General features: G+C 28.7%; 2 protein-coding genes and 2 long non-coding RNA genes across 4 annotated transcripts; 1 reads left to right on the top strand and 3 right to left on the bottom strand.

Moving 5' to 3' along the window:
• Nucleotides 1-8,489: 8,489 nt before the first annotated feature.
• On the bottom strand, nt 8,490-11,103 carry LOC103851937 (glucose-6-phosphate/phosphate translocator 1, chloroplastic). The gene is made up of 5 exons (XM_009128816.3): nt 10,407-11,103; nt 9,806-10,031; nt 9,496-9,718; nt 9,089-9,302; nt 8,490-8,863 (listed from the first exon to the last, which is right to left on the bottom strand). Exons 1-5 carry the CDS (start codon nt 10,890-10,892, stop codon nt 8,852-8,854), a joined length of 1,161 nt encoding a protein of 386 aa, XP_009127064.1. The 5' UTR covers nt 10,893-11,103; the 3' UTR covers nt 8,490-8,851.
• A 1,674-nt stretch (nt 11,104-12,777) lies between these two features.
• LOC117131681 lies at nt 12,778-18,735 on the bottom strand. Its single transcript, XR_004454854.1, has 2 exons — nt 14,772-18,735; nt 12,778-14,740 (listed from the first exon to the last, which is right to left on the bottom strand). It is a non-coding gene; the product is annotated as an uncharacterized LOC117131681 (long non-coding RNA).
• On the top strand, nt 18,731-24,302 carry LOC103851938 (vascular-related unknown protein 4). The gene is made up of 3 exons (XM_009128818.3): nt 18,731-21,500; nt 22,025-22,096; nt 22,221-24,302. The coding sequence occupies exons 1-3, from the start codon at nt 21,165-21,167 to the stop codon at nt 22,326-22,328; spliced, it is 516 nt and encodes a 171-aa protein (XP_009127066.1). The 5' UTR covers nt 18,731-21,164; the 3' UTR covers nt 22,329-24,302.
• Nucleotides 23,331-26,040, bottom strand: LOC103851939. The gene is made up of 2 exons (XR_629840.2): nt 23,973-26,040; nt 23,331-23,758 (listed from the first exon to the last, which is right to left on the bottom strand). It is a non-coding gene; the product is annotated as an uncharacterized LOC103851939 (long non-coding RNA).
• Nucleotides 26,041-26,435: the final 395 nt, after the last annotated feature.

Consider the following 26,435-nt stretch of genomic DNA (forward strand, 5'->3'; position numbering starts at 1 on the left):
ACAAGAATTTTTGTGGATAGATAAGTATTCTTTCAGAGTTTTTCCTCAATAGGTTGTATTTTTAAATAATTTTCTTAAAAATGGCTATTTTTGGAAAGTGTTCATTTTTTTAGAGAAATATTGTAGATTTGAGTTTGTGGTTAAAAAGTTAAGATCAAAAGATTATTTGTGGATAGTTGAGTATTCTTTCAGATTTTTTCATCAATATCTTGTATTTTTAAATAATTTTCTTAAAAACTGCTATTTTTAGAAAGTTTTCATTTTATATATAAATATTATAGATTTGAGTTTGTGATTTAGAAATTAGGACTACAAGAATATTTGTGGACAGATAAGTGTTCTTGCAAAATTTTGCATCAATATGTTGTATTTTTATATAATTTTTTTAAAAACTGCTATTTTTAGAAAGTTTTCATTTTATAGAGAAATATTGTAGATTTGAGTTTATTATTTAGAAATTAAAATTACAAGAATATTTTTGGATTGTTGAGTATTCTTTCAGAGTTTTTCATCAATAGGTTGTATTTTTAAATAATTTTCTTAAAAACTGCTATTTTTGGAAAGTGTTCATTTTTTAGAGAAATATTGTAGATTTGAGTTTGTGGTTTAGAAGTTAAGATCAAAAGATTATTTGTGGATAGTTGAGTATTCTTTCAGCTTTTTTCATCAATATCTTGTATTTTAAAATAATTTTCTTAAAAACTTCTATTTTTAGAAAGTTTTCATTTTATATATAAATATTATAGATTTGGTTTTGTGATTTAGAAATTAGGACTACAAGAATATTTGTGGACAGATAAGTGTTCTTTCAGATTTTTTCATCAATATCTTTTATTTTTAAATAATTTTCTTAAAATCTGCTATTTTTAGAAAGTTTTCATTTTATATATAAATATTATAGATTTGTGTTTGTGGTTTAGAAATTAGGACTACAAGAATATTTGTGGACAGATAAGTGTTCTTTCAGAATTTTGCATCTATATGTTGTATTTTTATATAATTTTTTTAAAATTTGCTATTTTTGGAAACTTTTCATTTTTTTAGAGAAATATTGTAGATTTGTGTTTGTGGTTTAGAAGTTAAGATCAAAAGATTATTTGTGGATAGTTGAGTATTCTTTCAGATTTTTTCATCAATATGTTGTATTTTTAAATAATTTTCTTAAAAACTGCTATTTTTAGAAAGTTTTCATTTTATAGAGAAATATTATAGATTTGGGTTTGTGATTTAGTAATTAGGATTACATGAATATTTGTTGATAGATAAGTATTCTTTCAGAATTTTTTATCAATATGTTGTATTTTTATATAATTTTTTAAAAAACTGATATTTTTAGAAAGTTTTCATTTTTTCAGAGAAATATTGTAGATTTGAGTTTGTGGTTTAGAAATTAAGATCAAAAGATTATTTGTGGATAGTTGAGTATTCTTTCAGATTTTTTCATTAATATGTTGTATTTTTAAATAATTTTCTTAAAAACTGCTATTTTTAGAAAGTTTTCATTTTATAGATAAATATTGTATATTTGGGTTTGTTATTTAGAAATTAGAATTAGAAGAATATTTTTGGATTGTTGAGTATTTTTTTCAGAGTTTTTCATCAATAGGTTGTATTTTTAAATAATTTTTTAAAAAAACTGCTATTTTTTGGAAAGTTTTCATTTTTTAGAGAATAATTGTAGATTTGAGTTTGTGGTTTAGAAGTTAAGATCAAAAGATTATTTGTGGATAGTTTAGTATTCTTTCAGATTTTTTCATCAATATCTTGTATTTTTAAATAATTTTCTTAAAAACTGCTATTTTTAGAAAGTTTTCATTTTATATATAAATATTATAGATTTGGGTTTGTGATTTAGAAATTAGGACTACAAGAATATTTGTGGACAGATAAGTGTTCTTTCAAAATTTTGCATCAATATGTTGTATTTTTATATAATTTTTTAAAAAACTGCTATTTTTAGAAAGTTTTCATTTTATAGAGAAATATTGTAGATTTGAGTTTGTTATTTAGAAATTAAAATTACAAGAATATTTTTGGATTGTTGAGTATTCTTTCAGAGTTTTTCATCAATAGGTTGTATTTTTAAATAATTTTCTTAAAAACTGCTATTTTTGGAAAGTGTTCATTTTTTAGAGAAATATTGTAGATTTGAGTTTGTGGTTTAGAAGTTAAGATCAAAAGATTATTTGTGGATAGTTGAGTATTCTTTCAGATTTTTTCATCAATATCTTGTATTTTTAAATAATTTTCTTAAAAACTTCTATTTTTAGAAAGTTTTCATTTTATATATAAATATTATAGATTTGGGTTTGTGATTTAGAAATTAGGACTACAAGAATATTTGTGGACAGATAAGTGTTCTTTCATATTTTTTCATCAATATCTTGTAATTTTAAATAATCTTCTTAAAAGCTGCTATTTTAGGAAATTTTTCATTTTTTAAGGAAATATTTTAGATTTGGGTTTGTGATTTAGAAATTAGGATTACACGAATATTTGTGGATAGTTGAGTATTATTTCAGAGTTATGCATCAATAGGCTGTATTTTTAAATAATTTTCTTAAAAACTGCTATTTTCGGAAAGTTTTCATTTTTTTAGAGAAATATTGTAGATTTGAGTTTGTGGTTTAGAAGTTAAGATCAAAAGATTATTTGCGGATAGTTGAGTATTCTTTCAGATTTTTCATCAATATGTTGTATTTTTAAATAATTTTCTTAAAAACTGCTATTTTTAGAAAGTTTTCATTTTATATAGAAATATTATAGATTTGGGTTTGTGATTTAGAAATTATGACTACAAGAATATTTGTGGACAGATAAGTGTTCTTTCAGAATTTTGCATCAATATGTTGTATTTTAAAATAATTTTCTTAAAAACTGCTATTTTTAGAAAGTTTTCATTTTTTCAGAGAAATATTGTAGATTTGAGTTTGTGGTTTAGAAATTAAGATCAAAAGATTATTTGTGGATAGTTGAGTATTCTTTCAGATTTTTTCATCAATATGTTGTATTTTTAAATAATTTTCTTTAAAACTGCTATTTTTAGAAAGTTTTCATTTTATAGAGAAATATTGTAGATTTGGGTTTGTTATTTAGAAATTAGAATTACAAGAATATTTTGTTGAGTATTCTTTCAGAGTTTTTTATCAATAGGTTGTATTTTTAAATAATTTTCTTAAAAACTGCTATTTTTGAAAAATGTTCATTTTTTAGAGAAATATTGTAGATTTGAGTTTGTGGTTTAGAAGTTAAGATCAAAAGATTATTTGTGGATAGTTGAGTATTCTTTCAGATTTTTTCATCAATATGTTGTATTTTTAAATAATTTTCTTAAAAACTGCTATTTTTAGAAAGTTTTCATTTTATATAGAAATATTATAGATTTGGGTTTGTGATTTATAAATTAGGACTACAAGAATATTTGTGGACAGATAAGTGTTCTTTCAGAATTTTGCATCAATATGTTGTATTTTTATTTAATTTTTTTAAAAACTGCTATCTTTGGAAACTTTTCATTTTTTTAGAAAAATATTGTAGATTTGAGTTTGTGGTTTAGAAGTTAAGATCAAAAGATTATTTGTGGATAGTTGAGTATTCTTTCAGAATTTTTCATCAATATGTTGTATTTTTAAATAATTTTCTTTAAAACTGCTATTTTTTGAAAGTTTTCATTTTATATAGAAATATTGTAGATTTAGGTTTGTGATTTAGAAATTAGGATTACAAGAATTTTTGTGGATAGATAAGTATTCTTTCAGAGTTTTTCATCAATATGTTGTATTTTTAAATAATTTTCTTAAAAATTGCTATTTTTGGAAAGTGTTCATTTTTTAGAGAAATATTGTAGATTTGAGTTTGTGGTTTAGGATTTAAGATCAAAAGATTATTTGTGGATAGTCGAGTATTCTTTCAGATTTTTTCATCAATATCTTGTATTTTTAAATAATTTTCTTAAAAACTGCAATTTTTAGAAAGTTTTTATTTTATATAGAAATATTATAGATTTGGGTTTGTGATTTAGAAATTAGGACTACAAGAATATTTGTGGACAGATAAGCGTTCTTTCAGAATTTTGCATCAATATGTTGTATATTTATTTATTTATTTTTTAAAACTGCTATTTTTGAAAACTTTTCATTTTTTTAGAAAAATATTGTAGATTTGAGTTTGTGGTTTAGAAGTTAAGATCAAAAGATTATTTGTGGATAGTTGAGTATTCTTTCAGAATTTTTCATCAATATGTTGTATTTTTAAATAATTTTCTTTAAAACTGCTATTTTTAGAAAGTTTTCATTTTATATAGAAATATTGTAGATTTGGGTTTGTGATTTAGAAATTAGGATTACAAGAATTTTTGTGGATAGATAAGTATTCTTTCAGAGTTTTTCATCAATAGGTTGTATTTTTAAATAATTTTCTTAAAAATGGCTATTTTTGGAAAGTGTTCATTTTTTAGAGAAATATTGTAGATTTGAGTTTGTGGTTTAGAATTTAAGATCAAAAGATTATTTGTGGATAGTTGAGTATTCTTTCAGATTTTTTCATCAATATGTTGTCTTTTTAAATAATTTTTTTAAAAACTGCTATTTTTAGAAAGTTTTCATTTTATAGAGAAATATTGTAGATTTGAGTTTGTTATTTAGAAATTTGAATTACAAGAATATTTTTGGATTTTTGAGTATTCTTTCAGAGTTTTTCATCAATAGGTTGTATTTTTAAATAATTTTCTTAAAAACTGCTATTTTTGGAAAGTGTTTATTTTTTAGAGAAATATTGTAGATTTGAGTTTGTGGTTTAGAAGTTAAGATCAAAAGATTATTTGTGGATAGTTGAGTATTCTTTCAGATTTTTTCATCAATATGTTGTATTTTTATTTTTTTTAGAGAAATATTTTAAATTTGGGTTTACGGTATAGAAATTAAGATAACAAGAATATTTTTGGATAGTTGAGTATTCTTTCAGATTTTTTCATCAATAGGTTGTATTTTGGGAAATTTGACCCTATAACCAAAAAAAAAACTATATTTCATCATCTAACCATATAACCCTCTCTCTCTCTTCATTTCCCTTCCTATCTCTCTCTACCTTCTTACTACAAAACTAATATTTTTCCCATTATAATCATCTAGCAAATTAACCCTTGTATTTTTAAATAATTTTCTTAAAAACTGATATTTTTGGGAAGTTTTCATTTTTTTAGAGAAATATTGTAGATTTGAGTTTGTGGTTTAAATTTTAAGATAAAAAGATTATTTGTTGATAATTGAGTATTCTTTCAGATTTTTTCATCAATATGTTGTATTTTAAAATAATTTTCTAAAAAACTGCTATTTTTAGAAAGTCTTCATTTTATATAGAAATATTGTAGATTTGGGTTTGTGATTTTGAAATTAGGATTACAAGAATATTTGTGGATAGATTGATTAAAAAAATCCCAATATCTAATTATCTGATATAATATTTTAATTTTATATTATTATTATTTTAATAGTATATTATTATTATTTTAATAGTATATGTCAACTTTGTGTTATTTTTATAAATTTATTTTTATGGATCTGAATATATGCAAATATTATAGTGTTTAGGGAAATATCTGAAATATGTGGATGTGAAAACCACACATTCTAGTTCAGATAATTAAACTTGGATTTAGATATCTAGAATTATTTTGGATTATAGATCCATCCCCTTCTACTATACACTCTTACCTAATTTTAAATTTTAAATTATCAAACTTTATTTATTTAATTATTGTTTGATTTTATATTAATTTCAAAACATACAATTATAAAATTTTACTAAAATAACATGATTTAGTACTTTTAATATTAAACTATGCCCACATATAATGGAAGAGACAACAAATATACTAGTTGAAAATTATATTTTGACAATTATAAAATATAGAGTTTAAAATATTCTTTCAGACCACATGTTAAAATCCAATTCCATTATCGTATTTTACTATAAAAAATTGTTTTGGTACAAGAGATTTTAATAAATTTATTTTCTTGTCCATTTATGGTCAAAATGTATCCATAATTTATTGCTTTTCTAAAAAAAATTTACAAATACTTACTTGGAATAACAAAAAGCTAAATTAAATATATTGACGAAAAATTTGTTTTCACAATTGTGCACAAGAAACTTGAACATGCTTCGAACTTCGCTACAACATTCAAGATTCAACTCCTGTATATGCAAATATCTTTTGACTTTCCTCCAACCCATAAGCCACATACAACTTAATATTTTACATGCTCACGCTCACATTCAGATCGAACAAAATACATCATCACATTTAACTCATTCAAGCCACCAACAAAGTTCTTCACTACCACAGCTTTAAGTGTCTTTCTTTGACAGTTACTTGAAGTGTGCAAAACATGGCATATAATTGTTTGATAAAGACACTTAAAGTCGTGGTGGTTATGGACTTTGTTGGTTGCCAGAACTGAGTTAAATGTGTGATGAGGTATTTCATTCTGTCCAAGAGTGAATGTGAGCTGTTGTTAGAAAGTATTTTAGTTTTACGTGGGTTGTATGCGTTAGAGGATCTACAAAGGAAAGGAAAGACAAACACATGAAGACATTTATAATTGGAATACAAGAAAAACTATATGTATACTAATTTACAGTGGTCAGGGTTCTAATCTTTTGTTGCTCGGTTTTTGGTTGTACAGAGTTATCTATTTTTTGGTAGGGTGTTTGTGTTTACGAGGGAGGTTGATCCCCTATGGTGGTTTATGGTACTGATCTGTTGTATTGTCTTGGAAAATCAGTATATAAGAACTTTCAGATGAAAAAAAAACTGATTTACAGTGATTTAGGGAAAAAAGTATGCTGAAGTAAAAGATAAGGGTAGGTTCATTTGAATATGTTTTTCGTAACCATATGTTAAAAATCTAATTCCATGTTCATCATTCCACCAACCAACCTATTATATATAGACTGTATATATGTATCTGTATTCATTATCTGGTTTTCGATTTGGGCATTTCGATTTTTGGTTCAGTTTTCAATCCTTTTTTTTAGATATCTATGATCTTTTCGGTTATTTATAAAATTCAGTTTGGTTTATCATTGGTTATTTCGGTTTTCAATTTATTTCAGACAATAAAATTGGAATCTATAAAGTTTGTATTTAATTTCATTAATTTAAATACTTTCTATGGATAATTTGGATTTCTTCCAGAAAAGTTATCGGGTAATTCAGGGTTTTTAGACAATATTGGGTAATTTAGACAATTTTAAATATTTTGGATAAAAAAACATTTGGATAATTCGATTTTTTTTGGTAATTCGGTTTAAAAGTAAATTGTTAAGATATTTGGTTATTTTAAAACTAAATGACTTAATTATTTTAGGTAGATAAACTACTATGTTTGAAAATTTAAGTATTCATTCAGTTCTAATTTTTTTATTTCGAAAATATAAGATATGTGCAAATATTTATGAAATTAGTTTCGATTTCGGTTTGGTGGGTAAATGTGTCCATTGCCTACATGCATGATATATAGTTATTTTGTAAAAATGTTAGAAATTTGTAAAAGCATTTTCCCTATGCAATCGATTATTCATAGCTTATGTTGATTCAATCAATTTCAGCTTTGTTAATCAACAAGCCGATCAACGAAGACCTCTATGACATTGCAGCTAGTTTAACCAACTATAATTATACTAACATTTTATCTCGAAATTCATGCTTGATGTTACATTAGAAAAAAACAACGAAAAGGTCCAATTGCTAGAAGACATATATCCGCATAATCACGACATAGCATCTGCCATGGCATCTGCAGTTGACATGTTCCTCTTGTGATCCTGACGCCTAAGAAAATAAGTACAAGTGTCTTACAAATAAATTTAATAAAGTGGTGACTTTGATGAAGAAAGCAATCAATAGTTATGCAAATTGCAAATTCCGATAGAAAGAATCTTCGCTTAGTATATTCGTCTCTGCCTCTTATGAAATCTCAAGAGACATCTCTTTTATCTTCTTTCCCACTGAACCAAATCTAATGCCTCTATTTTATTCGCAAGCATCAACATTACTATTCTTTTCTTTTGGTTGAAAACATCACTTATATTTAAAAAAATTGTTCTTCAAAATTATTCTCCTATTAGTTTTAAAAAAAAAATTATTCTCTTTGGATTTCTTGCTGATAGAATAGTACTTCTGACAAATGAAATACATACAGTATGTTGCTGATATCAATAATAATCATAGAAATCAATAGTCCTGACGAGAGCGGTCCATGAAGCTGAACTCCTACTCACCTGGTCCACGTACATTGTTATTTCTAAGAGTTTGCGTATCCTAGATCTTTCCATCTTGAAGATCTCAGGCTCGATCTGGTTTAGTATCCAGTTCTTTTTTTTTCTATATGCAATATGGGTTCTCATGCAGCATTACAACGATATAGTGTTTCAATGTATAAAATAACATGCCACTCGATCAAATATACGTATCAACAATAAGATACTTATCAATAAGATCATGCATATTTGTAAAATTGAGGATAATCTCGAAGTTATTCTCCACTTTTTTATATAATACTTCTCACATTGTATAGGGGGGCGTCTTATTCTCAAGGGGACAATTTCTATCTCCAACTTTAGTTACAGAGAGGCAATCATCTCATTTCCCCAAAGTCAAACACTCGAATCCAAAACACTCGATTTTAAAAAAAACTGCCTAACACACTAAATCTTGTCTCGTCTCCATTCTCATCATTTTTTCTTCATTATTATTGAGAACACATATCTACATCAAGCCCTTCACTCCCGCTTTTAACCGAAATTAACGAGCTCAACATCGGACCGCAACACTCCATGTCTTGCCTTATCAAAGCTTTGCCTGCATGACAACCGGTTAAAGAAACATTAGAACGAAGACTCCAGATCTTTGAGTCTTCAACTATATTGCTCCAGAAGCATCCCAAACCAATGAACTAAGATGGTTCTTAATAATGTCGAAGAAGTATTAAATAGTCTCATCATGTGGCTGTGAGGTGAAGTCAAGAGACACTTATAATAGAGGGTATATCTGTAATTTTAAGGTTTGTGTGTTGTGTGGTATTACCTGGGAATACAAGAAGGTTCCAAGGATAGCAATGGCAGCTCCAAGAGCATTGACGGGCTGGACAGGAGTACGGAAGATAATGATGGAGGAGACGATGACTGAGATACGCTTCATGGTGTTACCAACACTAAACGTCAAGGGAGAGATTTGGTCTAAAGACATGTAAGACACTTGGTTGTAGAGGTGATAGAACACACTCTGCGCAGCCACCCACCTACAAAATTTAATAGAAACATGAAAAGACCGAAGGACTCTTAATGATTCGGATGAAAACAAGAGTCTTGAGAGATAAAGACAAGAACTTGATAAATGGGTCTTTTCACAACGCATTATAGGAACAGGACAAAACGTCAAACATACACTTTGAGTTTAAAAGGGTTCCTAAGAGTTGTTTAGAGGGAAGTTACCCGACAAACTGAGGTCCGATGTCGGAGAGAGCCTTCTGCCAGCCATCAGCCCACATCTGAGGTCCTTCAACCGCAAATGCAAAGGGCGTGAGGATCAAGAGTGATAGCATTGAGAGACATGCGTAGTAGTTCATTCCGCTCACAGACTTTCCCTTCATCCCCTTCTTCGAGAAGATGTTGCGGAAGACGAATGCCAAGTTCGATATCATCGCTCCCATGAAACCTGAGAGTATAAACCATTTCAATCATAACCAACAACAATTACAAAGACAAAACATAACATGTGAGTGTCTAAGAATATATATATTACCAGTCATGTTGAAGTTAAGCTCAGTAAGAGCAGAGAGAGCACAACCACCAATAATCGGAATGAGGGAGAGGTAAACCGAAGCAGGGAAGGTTTCACCCAAAAGGAACCTCGAGACAAGAACGCTAAACGCCGGCTCACCACTCTTGATGATGTGTGTGAATGAAACCGCAACCTTTGACATACTCACCGTTGCAGCCACATGACCAATTGTATGCGCCACAGCAACCTTAAACCAATCCAAAAAAAAAACACTTTCAATACAACAAAACACCAAAAAAAAATTAATACTTTCACCTATGAAATTAACACAATAATATGAACAAACACAGCCAAAAAGACACATCGTTTTCTACTCTCTCTCTCTCTCACCCAGGAAGCATACAAAACTATGCATATCGTTCAGGTAAAAAACAAAACAAGAAATATTCATGCAAGATCTAAAACTAAACCTAAGTACCCATCATTGTAAACATCGATACGTAACCTAAAGTTTCAACCTTTACTTCTCTAAGCAACAAACCCACAAGTACCCATCATCGTAAACATCGACATCTAACCTAAAGTTTCAACCTTTACTCCTCAAACCCACCAACCCACTTACCGGAAAAAGAGTTTTCCAGAAATCGAAATCAGTTTTAGGAGTCTCAACGATCCCAACGGCCCAGGAGATGAGCATCATCAACGAACCGGCGGCGAGAGAGAGCGTCGAGGTGAGCCACGGGTAAGGGTAAGCGTTCAAGACCTTCTTGTTGTAGATGTTGAACACGACGTTCAAAGCCCACCAGGTCGCGAAGTAGATTCCGATCTTCAGCTTCTTCGCCGCCTCCGACTTCGTTTCCGCCGCCGCCGCCGCCGCGTCGGTCGGCTGAGGCTCGGACTTGTCGGCTTCGTAGGCGGAGCATCTCACCGGAGACTCTGCTGTTAGAGAGGAGAGGCGAAGCGGCTTGGAGAGGGATAAAACGGTGCGTTTTGGAAGGGCCGTCGAGGGGAAGGAGAGAGAAGGGGGAGGTCGTTGGAGTGAGGGGGATGATGGGTTACGGCGTAAAAGGGGATTGGAGAATCCGATCTGCTTCGCCGCTAAAACCATCGCCGGAGTAAAGGAGGAAGCTTTATCGTCGAATTTAAAAAAAAAATTAAAAATATTTAGAAACTTCGAACACGTAGAAGCGATCAAGGGTTTGACCTAGAATCTAAAACGGAGAAGAATTCAAACAAAGAGAGATCTTAGGAGAGTTAGGTGGTCTTGTCCGTAATGTTTATGGAGAAAGAGAATTATATAAGAACTATTGCAAGTATCGAAAGTACATTATATGCGTTTATACGCTATTTGTCGTTTTTATTTTATTTTTAATGGAAATAATTATTTGCTGACGAATACAAAAATAAATTGTTTGTTATTTATTTATTTTTCAAATCAGTGAGACTGCCAGACAGGGGAACTGAGTTTATAAGAAGTCCCCCCTATTCGAGTTTAGGTTTTTTTTTTTGGGTCAAATTCGAGTTTAGGTTTAACTTCTACTTTTTTTCTTTTGTCATCAGGTAATATTATTAACAAACAAATTTACAACAATATATAGAAGAACAAAGACGGAAGAAAAACTTAACTCTCTCAAACCTCATATGTATCCTGAAGGGTTTGGTTTCGTGACTGTGGTCCTTCTGGTTAGGTATGGGCATTCGTATAACTGGTTCAGATCCATTTTTTTCAAAATGCTTATGTTTTTTGTGATAAAAATTAGTTTTTTACCAGAGGTTGTTGGACGTATAGCAACCCAAAAGTTCCCAAACTATAAAGATAACAATCATCTACAATTCTAATTTACCTTCTATTTATGTTATAAATATTAGTTTTCTCTAATTAATATATTAAAATAGAGATAAAAACTTTTTTTTTGAAACACAATAGAGATAAAAACTTTTTTTTAAATTTCTCGTTAAAAATATTAAATATTATTTTTATAAAACAGAAGTAAAATCTTTAAGCGATACTATTTATGAATAGAAAGAAGTATCTGTTATTTTTGTTTAATAAAAAGTGCTTTTTAATTTTAGTTTCATACTTTTCACATGTATAATAAGTGTAAATATTTAGGGTGTATATGGTTTTTACACAGTTTCTGAGAAAATAATAACAATAATGATATTTTGTAATTATTTGAAAAAAAATAATATTGTATTATAAATAAATGGTAAAATAGTAAATAGAAAAAAAAGACAATTAGCTTTGTGTTTGTTTTCAATTTCTAGGTCATTTTCGCAAATCATTCTTTAATGTGAAGTCAATTTCTACAACAAAAGAAACAATAATAATAGAGTACTAGAGCTTGACCCGCTCGCCCGAGCGGATGTTTATTTTTATTTTTTTATAAGTAAATTTTTGTTTTTTATAAATGGTATACATATATTTATAATTTAAATGTATGTTGGTGGTTGACCCATAAACCGCACATGTATTTATTTTTACATTTTTATAAGTAATTTTTTGTATAAATGGTATAATATATGTAATGAATCAATCGAAATAGTTGAGGTATATGTATATTTAGTCGTCTGCCTAAATCAATAGTATTGGTGATACTGTTATGAATATAATTTCTTGCGTGACCAGATTATAGAAAGTATTACCTAAAGGGTAAATCTATCGGACATGGTTTCATTTAGAATAATAATTTATTGGTAAGATAGATTATAAAGAAGTTTAGACCCAAATATATAGAAAGATTACAATTTAGCTAACAACTGATTGAGTTTTTAATAAATAGGAAATATTTTTAAATGTTTTTTGTGATAAAAATTGATTATGTTTGTTATTTACGATTTTAAATAAATAGCAAAATTTTGTAACAATAAAATTGCCAGTTATGATTTTAAAGAATGAGTGGAGGGATATTTTTCCTTGTTAGTTATAATAAGGGTAACCTAAATGAAGAGTAGTATATAGTACTTAATACTTTAAACACACATATAAAGAATAATAAATTTGTTATAACATTTTTTAAATGCAAAACATATATGTGTGAAGAAGAATAGTTTACGTGGGTGGACATTTGCAAAGAAATTCAGTTTTATTAGGAAGAATAGTTTGGAGGAGCTTGGCAAATCTTAAAATGTAAATACAAATTTTATATAAAAAATGTAAATACAAAATGAGAAAACATATACTAAGAACATTTTAACGCTATTAATTTTTTTTGGTCTGAAAAAAAAAATTAAAAAGCGAATTAATCGCGGGCTGCCACGTGTCGGTGGGGTCTGCAAACAGTGCAAAAACCCAACCAAGATCGGTTCTTATTTCATTACTTTTGTGATCGGTTTTTATGGTTTTTGTGGGACTCCCGGGTTAAGAAACCCCCTAATAACCCGGGATAAAGATGGTCTAATAAGACCGAAACTTTAAACATTCTTCTGTTTTGTTGGAGTTCACGATTTGGACCGACTGCAGGGTCTATTGATTGCTATTTTAATTTGTATTTACATTTGTTGTTATGAATTTGTGTATTTTGAAGTTGTAATGGTCGACATATTTAAAATTGAACTTTTGAAAACAACTTACAATAATGTTTTATTTGTGGACATAAAATTTTAATATTACTATATGTTAGTAAGATAATTAAACCAAATTGATTGTGTATTAGATTGAGGATATTATTTGTCAAATTAGGAAAAAACAATAGTTGCTTAAATTTAGGTTTGGTTATTACTTTAATGGCATAGATTCGTAAATAAGTTGTAAGTCTTATGGTTAATTCTAAATTGTACTTTTGTTTTAATAGATTAGATATAAAAAATCAGCCACATAAATTTCGAAAAACAATTTTATTCTATTTGATTTGAATTTTAACCTAAACTACTAACCTATTTTTAAAGAAAACTACTCAACCTAAAACTGGATCATCAACCATCGGGATTGGCTACCACCAGGAAAAGTGTTTTCATATGGCATGATCGTGTGCTAGAATTGTCGATATATGATGCCTTTTACAACTTGCCCTGTCGAGCCCATTAAGCCCACCAATTAGTTTATGTTCACTTTAATCTAATATCAGTTTTACTATCTTGAAGTTGCTTGTAGAGATATATTGGTTTTTTTTGATAAAAAAAAAAAAAGAGAGATATATTGGTTAAACTACTTGGTGACTAATTTATGCCAAAAAACATTATCTTTAACTTTAACCCGCAACATTCCTACACTGCACATGAAGGTCCAGTGGCTTCACTCAAAGTGTGATTTGTGGCTAGCACTATCTGTTCGAGTGCGTATAGAATATGCATGAGTATAAAAATAAATAAATAAACATATAATTTTTCTTATCGAAGTTAAATTTTCTACATCTCTGAAAAACAAATCTACTAGAACAAGATTACGATTACCATTGCTATGGTATCCAACACTACAATGCTTACTATTATTTTTAGATGGATGATTATTATTTTTTTTGAAAAAAGGCTTACGATGATTATGAAGCAACACTATCATTAACTACCATCCTATACATCTTGTGTGCATATCTGAGAAATACCCTAGACAAGTAAGCTTTCATGAGATAGAATTTTATATTTGTACTGATTGTTAAGTCCTAAGATCTCTAAGCAATCTTTCATTTTTCACCTTCTATAAATAAAGAAACTTTTTCATAATCTTAACTAAACTATTCATGATGATTATCCAGCTCAACATCATGTCTTGGGTTGGTCCTAATCGACCCCGTGTTGTTGTCCACTGATGTATTTCAGCAGTCACATAAGTTAGTATCTTGTATGACTTATTATACCCTTTCCTGTACTATTTCAAGATTAGTACATCAATCACTACAGATAACTAATACATCTTCTGGTATTTATCATGACCCGTTCAAACACCTTCTCAAACCAGGAGCAATACATCTTCATTCACGAGTTAACTTTCGTCCACCTTGACTGATTGTTGAACACTACCTTTGATAAAAGTCTGATTGTTGAACACTACCTTTGATAAAAGTCTTTTTGAAGTTTAACAGAGAAACCCATGACATAACTGTAGCTCTCAAAAAAATTATATTCACTATCAAATTATATCTTCAAATCACCACTGGAACATAAATTGTACCACTAAAAACAATTTCAATTAATCTAATTTTTTTTCTTATAAACTGACGAACGTGCATTTCCACCCTAATTAGCTAGTTTTAGATTTTTTATAAAAAAATTCTAACCTAAAATGCAGTAGTTTTATTGTCTGCAACAATTAAATAAGTTTTGGTAGTAGAAAATCTTTAAAAATCTAGAACACAAGAAACACACACATTCAGTAAAATATCACCGTACAATTGTATACAATTCTAGAATCTAATAATGATATCTAAGCACCATGGTAGAACTATACATAGATGATGTTAGAAGTTCTAGATTTTTGTAAAATTGTTTTAGGGGGTATAAATATTTTTAACGCTTTTTACCCAAAAAAATATCTCTTAATGCTTTTGTGTGTAACTTAATTTTAAAAAGAATCAAAGTAAACCGAAGCAATAAAATAATTTTGTTCTATGTTCATATATATTAACTCAAATGTTTTGCTAAGAGTTTTTCTAATATTTATCTTTATATTTAGCAGCTTTAGTCTCTTTGTTTCTTTTATATGTTTGGATATTAAACTGTTGAATTAGTGCTATTCAATGTAGTTTTGTATAATAACTGTTATAAAGAATGCAAGAAAATAAACATGAACAAATTAAAAAAAAAACAAAAAAAATTGCTGAAAAATAGAGACTAAATATATATTCTGATACACTGGTGTAATTTAAACACATACAACATAAATTTGAAACTTTAAAACTAATGAATTCGCATAAAGAGAATGACTTATTTATGTACTAACCAATTTGGCAATAGAAACTAAGTAACCATATTGATTTTGATGTATAATCTAACATTTATGCCAAAAGTCATCCGATTTTAACCTTTCTTTTTATAATTATCCGACTATGTGCAGAAGGAAATGACGTGGCCGATAGAATATATGGTAAAGAACAACTCGAAACTATTCCATATGAATGAGGAGGAGCCAGCCATGTCAGCCTGATATTTACTGCATATATATTTACTGTAGGCAGTGAAAGGAGTGATTTAAAATATAAAGATGTTGCAGTAAATGGTTTATTCCATTTAATAACATACATATGCACCGTTATATTCCATATCGCTGAAGTAGTATAAGATTATAATTCCATCCACAATTTTTAAATACTAAACATTACTTCAGCTCCTAAATACTAAATCCAAACCAAATGTAAACTATAATATATATTTATAATATTTAAATAAAATTAAAATCTGGAATAGCACATAATATATTGTAATATTAAACTATATTATATAAAATGAAAGGTAGAATAAACTTGTGAATTACAATCATTTGTTTGGATGTGGTTAAAGAAATGATAAATTGAGTTTGTAAATCACTTGTGTCGGTGTGGTTAACTCATAAACCAATATTCATATCAAGGATACAACTTCAAAAAATAGTACATACTTATTTATGATAAAATCACATTTATATTTTACATTCGTCAAATAGAATAGAGCAAAATATTACATTGAAACATTTAAAGGAGATGAGGAGGCTATAGTAGGTATGAGGTGGAAGAAGAGAGAAAGAGTGGCAGCAATAAAACAACTGGAAGAAGAGAGAAAGAGTGGCAGCAATAAAACAACCGGTGGTAGCACCAATGTTACAGGTGGAATAAAAACAATCATAACATATATTATGTTACACATCTATTTTATTTGTCTATAATATAATAGAAAAAGAATCAGTTATCTTCTCTGATATTTTATCACAGACAGAAATAACTAATACAAAATTATAGAATAAACATCTATATACAGTATAGTTTTTTTTCTGATCAACGGTATTCGACATCCTAGTGGCCATAGTTTTTTTTTTTTTTTTTGAAAAAAGGCTTCCTAGTGGCCATATATAGTTGATTTTCAATAATATATATCATGCAACATCTCCAAATGCTCGTTCTATTTATATCTGTTCATATGACATCAACATGTGCTATTCCATTTACAAGTACATACACAAAATAGAATGGAGATATATAATCGATGTGGAATATTTTTTTTAGATGTATTTACCTTTTCTCTTCCAATGGAATAAATAACGATTGGCGGAAACATGTATGTCTAACAGTGGTTGAAGAAGATATTTTGTTGTTGATACAATAGGTAGAAAAAGAAGAAGAGACAGTAGGAGAAAGTGAAGAAAAAATAGGTGACGACAGTGGTGGAAGAGAAGACCGGTTGTGACGAGTAAAACAATTAGTGGTGATGGTTCAATTATACAGATGGAGGTCATTATGGTGGAAATAAAATTGATGGAATAATGAAGGAGAAGAATCATTGTTCGTGGCTTCATCTTTTGATAACCTAACTAGATGTAAACATGTGAAAGAAGAATAAAACATGATGTAATGATTATCATTATCTAGAATATGTTGTTTAGAACGGACAAAATGACAATTATATAAAAAAATATGTTGTGTACTTTAGCTTATTAGGTAAAATTGTTAGATTTTGTATTATAATTTTCTCTTGGTTATACAGTCAAATTTCCTTAAGAAAAATGACTAAAAAAGAAACCATCACCTCATGGACCCTGACTTACCAAGTACCAACCGAACAGCAAAATTCTTGATTATATGCTTTAATGAGTCGTCAGTCGTCACTAATTCAAAATATATCAACAATAGCGTTACTCGTAAATTCAAAATTCTCTTTGTAATTTTTATTGTATTCTTGTAAATCTCATAATAGGTTTTTCAAGAGGAAAAAAAAGGTACACAACTATAACGAAATAAAAGTAAATAAAAGAGATGTTTCTCTCGTTCCTTTATTTTTGAACAATTTTTTTTTGGTAAACAAAAAGTTATTTTCACCTCTTTATCGGAAATTCAAACATTGTAAATAGTCATTTCTACCGTGAGTTGAATCCAAGTAGCAGAAGTTACAGCTGCAACCCCTTTACCACAACGTTGGGTTATTTTTGAACAATTCCTAATCCCTAATCATTGGATTTGACTTTTATCATAAATCATAATCATGTTTAGCTTAACAACTTGAGAATAATTGGTAGCTCACATGCGGATGTTAAAGCGGCATATACGTGTCTATTTGCAATTTCACTCTAGCATGTAAATCAACGCGATGTACTTACATGTCGCGTTATTCTTCGTATAAAGTCGATTTTGGTTAGGGTAATATTACATGACACATGAATATATTGATCGCTAAATATTACTCTTGTTATCGTTATTCATATCAATACACGTAAATGAGACAAGTAATTTGTTTTTCTGTTCTTTTAATCGCGAAAGCTGATTAAGTGAAAGCTATTTCTTTTATTTTCTTTTCAGGAGACTGAAAACTATGTTAATCTAACCGTATGACGTAACAAATTTTATTTTAATCGGAAATATATATATATATATACAAAAAGCATTGACCTATCTGTTTTTTTCTGAAGCACAAAGTAATATTCCGTTGAGCGTCATTTATTTATCTTTTGTAGCTTTACTGGAACCCACTAATTCGCCACGTAGATTTTATTGTACTATTTATCTTAAACACATCGATTATTCTAGCTATATTATATAGTATATCAATGTGATATACTACAAACGTATTATATACTTATATAGTATATCAATGTGATATATTACCTTAAACCAATAAAAACAAATTTTAAACTATATAATTTATTTTAAAAATTAAACAAAAACTAAATGTTTAATTATTTACTCGATAATATAAACCTATAAAGCGAAAAGTTTAATTTTAAATTTTTTTAAAAATTTGTGAAATGTTATAATATCTTTGAATATGACAATAAAACAATATTTTATTAATCTTTATATATATAGTTACAATTTTAATAATGAAATAATAATCCGAAAATATATATATAGAAAAAAATACAAATACATGTGAAAGTCTCAAACAATCTATTCAATGAAAAAATATATACAATAAACTTATTATGTTTTAAAAATTTATAGACACATATATATTATAAAATATACTAATTTAAAATTGAAAAAAATATTTATATAAAAATAAATGAAAACAAAAACCCGCGCGGTTGCACGGATCGAGATCTAGTAAATAATTTATCCTTAAGTTAGGCAGCTCAATAATAGAAATAATTCATTTTTAAATGAAATAAATCTTTGTGAGATCTTCAGTTGACGTATGTCAAGGAGTTTTACAAAGTCAATGATATTTAAGATTATTAAACTGGAAGTTGACAAATTCTAAATCTTCTTTGTTGGTTTAGTTTATAATTTTGGTTACCTAACTCTCCTGTAAATAACGTTTTATTTTTAGTTCTAGGATATTATTAGAGAAATTGCACCTAATAGCTAAGAAAAAAAACAAAATTCAATACACTACACCCAGTTAAAGTTGAATATGATATATGCAGTTCTTCTAGGATTTAACTCTATTAAAATTTTTTTTTTGGTAATCATGTTAAATTTTATATTTGGGGTATTTAACTTTTGTTTTGAGTGACGTATGCTATTTTTTTAAAATTTAACTGTAATTTGATCTTATAACATATATTCAAAAAGTAAATGTTTCAAAAAAAAAATGTTTCCATATAAGTGTATAACCCTTGAAAAAGGGATCGCAGGGATTCACATGCATAGACAAGAGTTTGCACAGAAGTACAAAAATGACGATTAAGATGGTGCAAAGTAGGGTTGATCGATTTGCTATATGTTTCTTTTTATTTTAGGCTTTTTAGCTTAACATGTAACTTTCTTTTTATACATTATACTCATTCACATAATTCATCAAAAATTCCGTTTTGTTTGGAGTTTGAACGAAAAGGTCTCCAAAAACGTACTGCATCAGCATGACTGCATTCGATATTCGTCTCTTAAATCATGAACCATGCTCCTCATTCCTCAACTCATTAACTATTTAATATATTATCTTCTTATGTGAACATTAAATATATATTTTAAATAAACAAACTATTTGAAACTCTTGTAATAAGTGGCTTGCCACAATTCTAAAAAACTGAAAATCTTGGTATAAATCTTAACATTTAAACCAAAAAAAAAAAAAAAAAAACTATTTGAAACTCGTCTACTTGTACCGTACGAATAACTAGTTTAGTAGTCATGTAGTTTTCTTAATATAAATTTTTTGGATAATGTGAAACCGGCGCATTTGCTCGTTGATTTATTCGTAATCCAGAACTTAGTGATAATTACTTAATTATCGGTTTCTTATGGACCAACACAACCAAAGTGGACAAACAAGAAACTAATTTAATTAGGAATCTAAAGAAAAAAAATGTTTCCGTCCAATCTATTCATTAACTTAGTAGGAACGAGCGAAAATGCGACGTAATAAAATTGACGGCAACTAAAAGCCTTTTCAGAATATGGAGCAGAATGTGACACATCTTCCTCGTCACACATAAATTCATACAAGATTATTTACCGGCTTCGCTGTAGATATTAACATATATACATTATTCTTAGGGATAATGCACCAAACAATTATTCGATAAAGAAGATAAAGTAATCACAGAGCAGTTCGACGGAATACACGTCTAAAAACTTAGATCCTAGAGCCGAGCACCATACTATATATAAATTAAAACAGATAATTATATACAGTATTAATGAATGACGCATATTAGTTGATGAAATAAGAACTTTTTAAATAAGAAATTTTATATCTTTTTAGTTATTCAGAAAGCATTAAGAATAAAAAATACTGTCAAATGGATCCAATCATAATATATACTTTCTTCATCGTATTTTCTTATTTCTATATTCTTGATTACTTATAAATTACCAAACAATATTTTAATTTTTTTAACCAAAAAACCAATATTTTAGTTGTTTATGTTTAAACAATTTAACTAGTAGTAATAGTTTGTATTATTCAAAAGATTCAATTTCAGATTTAATTTTTAATTATGTCTTTAAAATTCGTATTCATGTTTAAATCTGCAGAAGTAACAGTGCTAAATTGGTTTGAATATTTCAAATCAACTTTTTTTCCAACCAAATAGAGGGAAAATACAGATAGAGCGACCACACAAACCAGGATTCCAAACCAACATTCCCATCATTTTTAGCAAAATAAAAATTAATTCAGCTTTAAGTATTGTATATTTAATATTTTATTTTATCGGATGTCCGAGAAGTGACATATTTGATATTTCATTATATACTAATTTGTGCTTTAAAAGAAATACATTTTATCATGTATATAATTAACCCTTACGCATGTTTCATCTGTCGCTACCAATTAACAACCAAGAAAAAACTCCATTTCTTTCTCTTCGAAAATATTCATGGAGAGCTCAATGAACAATGCTTTCATTATGAGCAAATGCGAAACGTTGAAGTTTTCAAGCGACCAAACCCCGGAGGAAAGTAGCTGGTCAATGTACTTCGAAGATTTCTTCGAGGCTTCTTCAAGTGCTGTCCATATCGGAGATTTCAGTTCTTCCTCCGTCCCCGATGCAATGTCTTTCGTCGCGACTAAGAAGACCGTTGACATGTCTAAACAAGAAGGGCCTAACTATTACAACAATTTGAACTTCAAGAGGACAAGAAATAGAGAGGTTCCTTTTGGTCGTCATTGTGATCTTGAAGACACTGCATCTTCTCCTTCTCGTAGTCTTAATGTAAGTCTACCTCTCTCTATTTATATATATATGTGTGTGTTGTTCCAAAAATCATATTTTTAGAACAAAACGATTTATTCTTTATAATTCTTAAGAAAATACTTAAAGCGGTATGTGTAAGGTAGAATTTTCTATGTGTAAGTTAGAAAATATCAATCTTTTCATAATTCTGATTCTTTGGTTCTTTCTTCGTTGTTTTGCACTACTAACAGTCGAGTTTGGTAAATATTAAAGTGAATAATGTCATGAAACCGATATTTATAATCTATTAGTCAAATGCTGATTATATCTTTTATGGGACATTGGATCGATAAGGTTAGACGCCATTGAGACTCATAATTGAAATATTCTTGAAATGAACCACCCAAAAAAAAAACTTGATGAAACAATCAGTGCCATTGTGTAAGTTCCTATTTGACATTGATGAATATAATGAATAATCAATTTAACAAGTCAAACCTACCTTAATTAATTTGGTCCATAAATAAATAAATCAACTACGAACGATTTGTTGTTTTTTACAGGTCAATAGCATAATGAACATATTGGAGAACAACACGAGACACGGGGGTGGCGTTGGTGAAGACACAAATAATGTAAGAACCACACTAAGTCACTAACTATAACTTCCTATAGCTAACGTTTGAGTTTATCAATCAAAAGTTATACGAACTATTTTCTATATCTCACAGTAACTTACCATGCGGTAATTTTACATAGGTGAAAGGAGAGAGTGCAGTGCAAAACGAAGGTGAATTATCAGTAGACTTGAAGAAAAAAGGGCTTTGTTTGGTTCCCATGTCTATGGTCACCAACTTTCTTGGTTAATCATACATAACCCATTCATTTTTACAAATTTGTTTCCAATAATTCATTCCCACTTAGAATATTATTATTTTATACATTTCTCCAATCATGTGTAATGTATGTTATTCAGTTAATTTGTAACATATGCATGCATGACTTCCAAATTATATGCTACATGTGCATGAGTTGTATATATGGGCATTCCTGGTATTATCGGAATAAATTGACTCTCACTAATGAATTATAATCCTTCATACCAAAAATATCAGCATTTTTTAAATCAATAAAGTTGATTGCTTAGAGTTAATAAAGTTATCAGATTTTTTTATACCAGGAATTGAATAAAGTTAATCAGAAAAAATTGAATGCTGATAACTTAGAGTTATATATTTCTGGTATAAAAAAATTCCAAAAAAATCCCCAAGTTTTCTAATCAATATATAATTCAACTTTATTGATTAGAAAACTTGGGGATTTTTTTGGTTTAAGTGTTAAGATTTATACCAAGCTTTTCTGTTTTTAACAAAGTATGTGGCTAGCCACTTATTACATGCAAGAAGAAAACATTTAAACTAAAAGGAAGAGAAAGAGGAAAGGGAAAAGAAAAAGAAAAAGAAAATCTGCAGCAATGGAGGGGAGCTGGCAAGGACAGCAGACGGTCTCTCGGTCTACTCCAGCTACAATCACAGAAACAGGGGAAAAAGACTCCCGGAATATCCGAGAGTTCCACTCCCGCCAGGAAGTACACAATGACCTTCATTAGAAGCTTAGCGAAGGTACAAAAACCAGAAGAAGAAGAAAGCTGCGGCTGAACCAATAATCTAGAGACAGCGAGAAGTGAAACCGGAGGTGCCGTAGTGAAACCTCGACAGAAATGAGACCAGATCTCTGTTGAATAGGAGCATTTGAAAAACAAATGCTGATGAGACTCTTGCTCAGAATTTAATCCTCACATACAAAGACTACACATCTTTTTAACTACTACGAGACAAAACATGCAAATGAGTAAAGCATACCAGAAGATAAGTGAGCTGGTTTTACTAATAAAACCAATAAAGTATCGGAGAAGAACAAACATTACGAATGAACACATGAACACAATAGTTAACCGAATAAACATTTTCCTCCAGAAACAGAGACACCAGAACATTCAGAAACATAAATAGTCACTTACAAGTTTTAAAACCTAAACTCCTTTATTGCAACCACTTCCACATCAGAAGAATCAAGGGAAAAAAAAATTTCATTAAAAAACAGTCTTTAACCATCTAAGGTTTCAGTTGAATCAGCAGCGGCTAGAACCCGCCCCCGGCTTAGGTTTAGAGATTGACATTGAGACAAGACAAAAGCTTTCTCATGAGTGACAACGTAGTTGTCTACTTGCCTTGTTATCGTAGAGTCAGGGTACACCAATTTTTGTCAAAGCACAAGTGAGCTGATTTGCGCACAATCTGTTAAATACGAAAATGCAATAATCTCCGTTTAATAATAATCATTCAGTTTCAGTTCTAGACATAACTCATACATTTTAAAACTCTAGAATCAGAAGAAATTAACAGATCTCATATGCAAATCAATCTAAATACGACAGACCTAGCTCTTAAGAGAGATAATTTCAATTAAAACACAGAGGGAGAGAGAGAGAGAGAATGCTTATAATACAACCATATGATAGAAAAGCAGATCACAAAGCCACGGGCAAACAAATTGTTCGATGACTGCGACCTAAACCTTAGGGTTCTTTTTAACTGTTTGGGATTTACTGTAGAAAAGCAGATCCCAAAGACGACGACATCACCGTTTGGGATTTACTGTATTTGACTGATGTGTGATGTGTAAACTGACGTGTAATATTTAAATGATTTCATTGGTTTTCTTAGGTTTTTCATTTATTGACATGTCGTCTTCTCAAAAAAAAATTTGTGTTAATTTCTATAACCATATGATATTTAATTAATTTTTTATTAGTCTGGAGTATTTCAAGCCTATGAAAAGTTGAAAACACCTATACTAATTCTCAGGGGTAGGTGTAGTCCATTGATGAACCATCTTTTTGGGTATTCAAATAAAGTTTAGAACATCTCCAATGATCTCTGATAATATCTTACTTTGAGTATAAACAGAATTTAGAGTAAATATGTTATAATAGTACTCAAATTTTCATTTAATAATAGACTGAAAAATAAATTTATTCTATAAATAAAGTATTTTTTATTCATCATTATATTTTTTACTCTAAATATAATACTATTAGAGTATAAATCAACTCTAGTATATATATTTACTTTATTTAAAAGAAAAAATTGAGTAAACTATTGGAAATGATCTTAGAGTATTATCTTATATCCACGTGACAAAATAATAAAATATATTGGAGAGCTTTTAAATCTGGATTACTTTGTTGTCCAAAGTCTATCTAAAAGACCACCACCTTGTGGTTTATTTAGTTTTAGTAAATTACTATCAATTAAATTACAAGATATGAAAATAAGGATGTGTTAAATCTTTTTTTTACATCGATGTGTTAAATCTTTTGTTGACTGGTTCTTGACATTTAAATAGTCTCTAATATTAAAAATGGAGTAGAACTCGTTAATGGAGTAGTATGATTTATCATAAGATTCTCAATTAAAAGTCATTTAATTCTAACAACTCATGCTTAAGATATGCTGATTCATATAATATATACGTGCTCAGAACTATTAAGTAGTTTCTATATTCGTGGCAGGGAAAATCTCCTAGTCTATCTATAAATTACCATATTTCAAATTTAAATTAGTTATATAAACATCTTCTTTTCGGTTGAATCCACATCTCATAACAGTTCCATTACATACAAGAAGAGAAGTTACTATACCTCAAAAGAGACGATGGGGACCTGGGGACTAGTGGCGGTTATAGCTGTTTTTGCATGTTTGTTAATCTTAATATGCGCCGGAATATATGCATATTATTTAGACTTTTGGAAAAACGATGATGATTCGTAGTCATGATTGTAAGGGTAATTCAAATGATGTTTCTCTTTTATTTCTATAATAATATTAATATATTTTAACCAATTTAGTGTTTTGATCTATATGTTTTGTAGTGTGTAAATTCTTTTTCTCGTCAATAGTTTTCATAACCAGATAATTTGTTTGTCTCTATAGAAAAAAAATGAAGTACGAACAATCAAATATCACAAAGTCTTGTCTTTTCCCTAACATGACAAATGATTTCAATTTTATTAGCAACTACTGTCAAAGTGCTTATCTGTTGCATACGTCAAAAGTAAACAAATCAACTCCGCCGAAATTCCACGATTAGATTAGGGTTAGAATGGAAGAGCCTTCGAAGCGCACTCGTAACTACGCGCGTGTAGACGTTTTAAACCGAAATCCAAAACTAAATTGTACCGAATCAAAAACAAAAGATACCGAGTTGATTATTTATAAATATCTAGATGCGGTTTGTTTTTATACTTAAAATGAGTTAAATAAGCATCTGATTATCTAAAATTTGATTTATATTTCTAAATTTTTATATCAATCATCTAAAAAAATTGTTCAAAATTACCAAAAATTTAAATCAATTAAGAATCTGATTATGTTTGACCTGTTTCGAACAACTTTATTATTCAAACCGAAAAATAAAAAGAAGCTAAAACTGGATTAAATTTCATAGATATCTGAATGAACTAAAAAAATCAAACTGGCGCCATGCTTTCTAGTTTCTCGTAACATGTAACTTAATTTTCTAATTTGACTAGTATTTTTTGTGCAAACTTCTAATCATTAACGTAAACATTGGTTTACTTTTATAGGTAGATTTAAACTTAAGATTATCTCTAACTTATTTTGCTATTTTTACCTCTAAAATACAAGAACTCTATAATAGAAGTGAAATATGCTACAATGTATTAGTCTAAAATAGCAATCTCTAAATATAGAGTAAAATATAAAAGAATATTATTTTTCCTCTATAAATAGGTGAAAAACTAGAGATCTCTATTATAGAGAAAGAAATAAAAAGGGATTGAAATAATTTTATCTCTAAATACTATTATAGAGGTAAAAGTAACAATAGGTCGGAAATGCTAACTCCTTGGTCACGACAACAAAACAAAAACAGAGGAAATGGAAATAGAAT

Source organism: Brassica rapa, chromosome A02, assembly GCF_000309985.2.
Source record: "Brassica rapa cultivar Chiifu-401-42 chromosome A02, CAAS_Brap_v3.01, whole genome shotgun sequence".
NCBI lineage: Eukaryota > Viridiplantae > Streptophyta > Magnoliopsida > Brassicales > Brassicaceae > Brassica > Brassica rapa.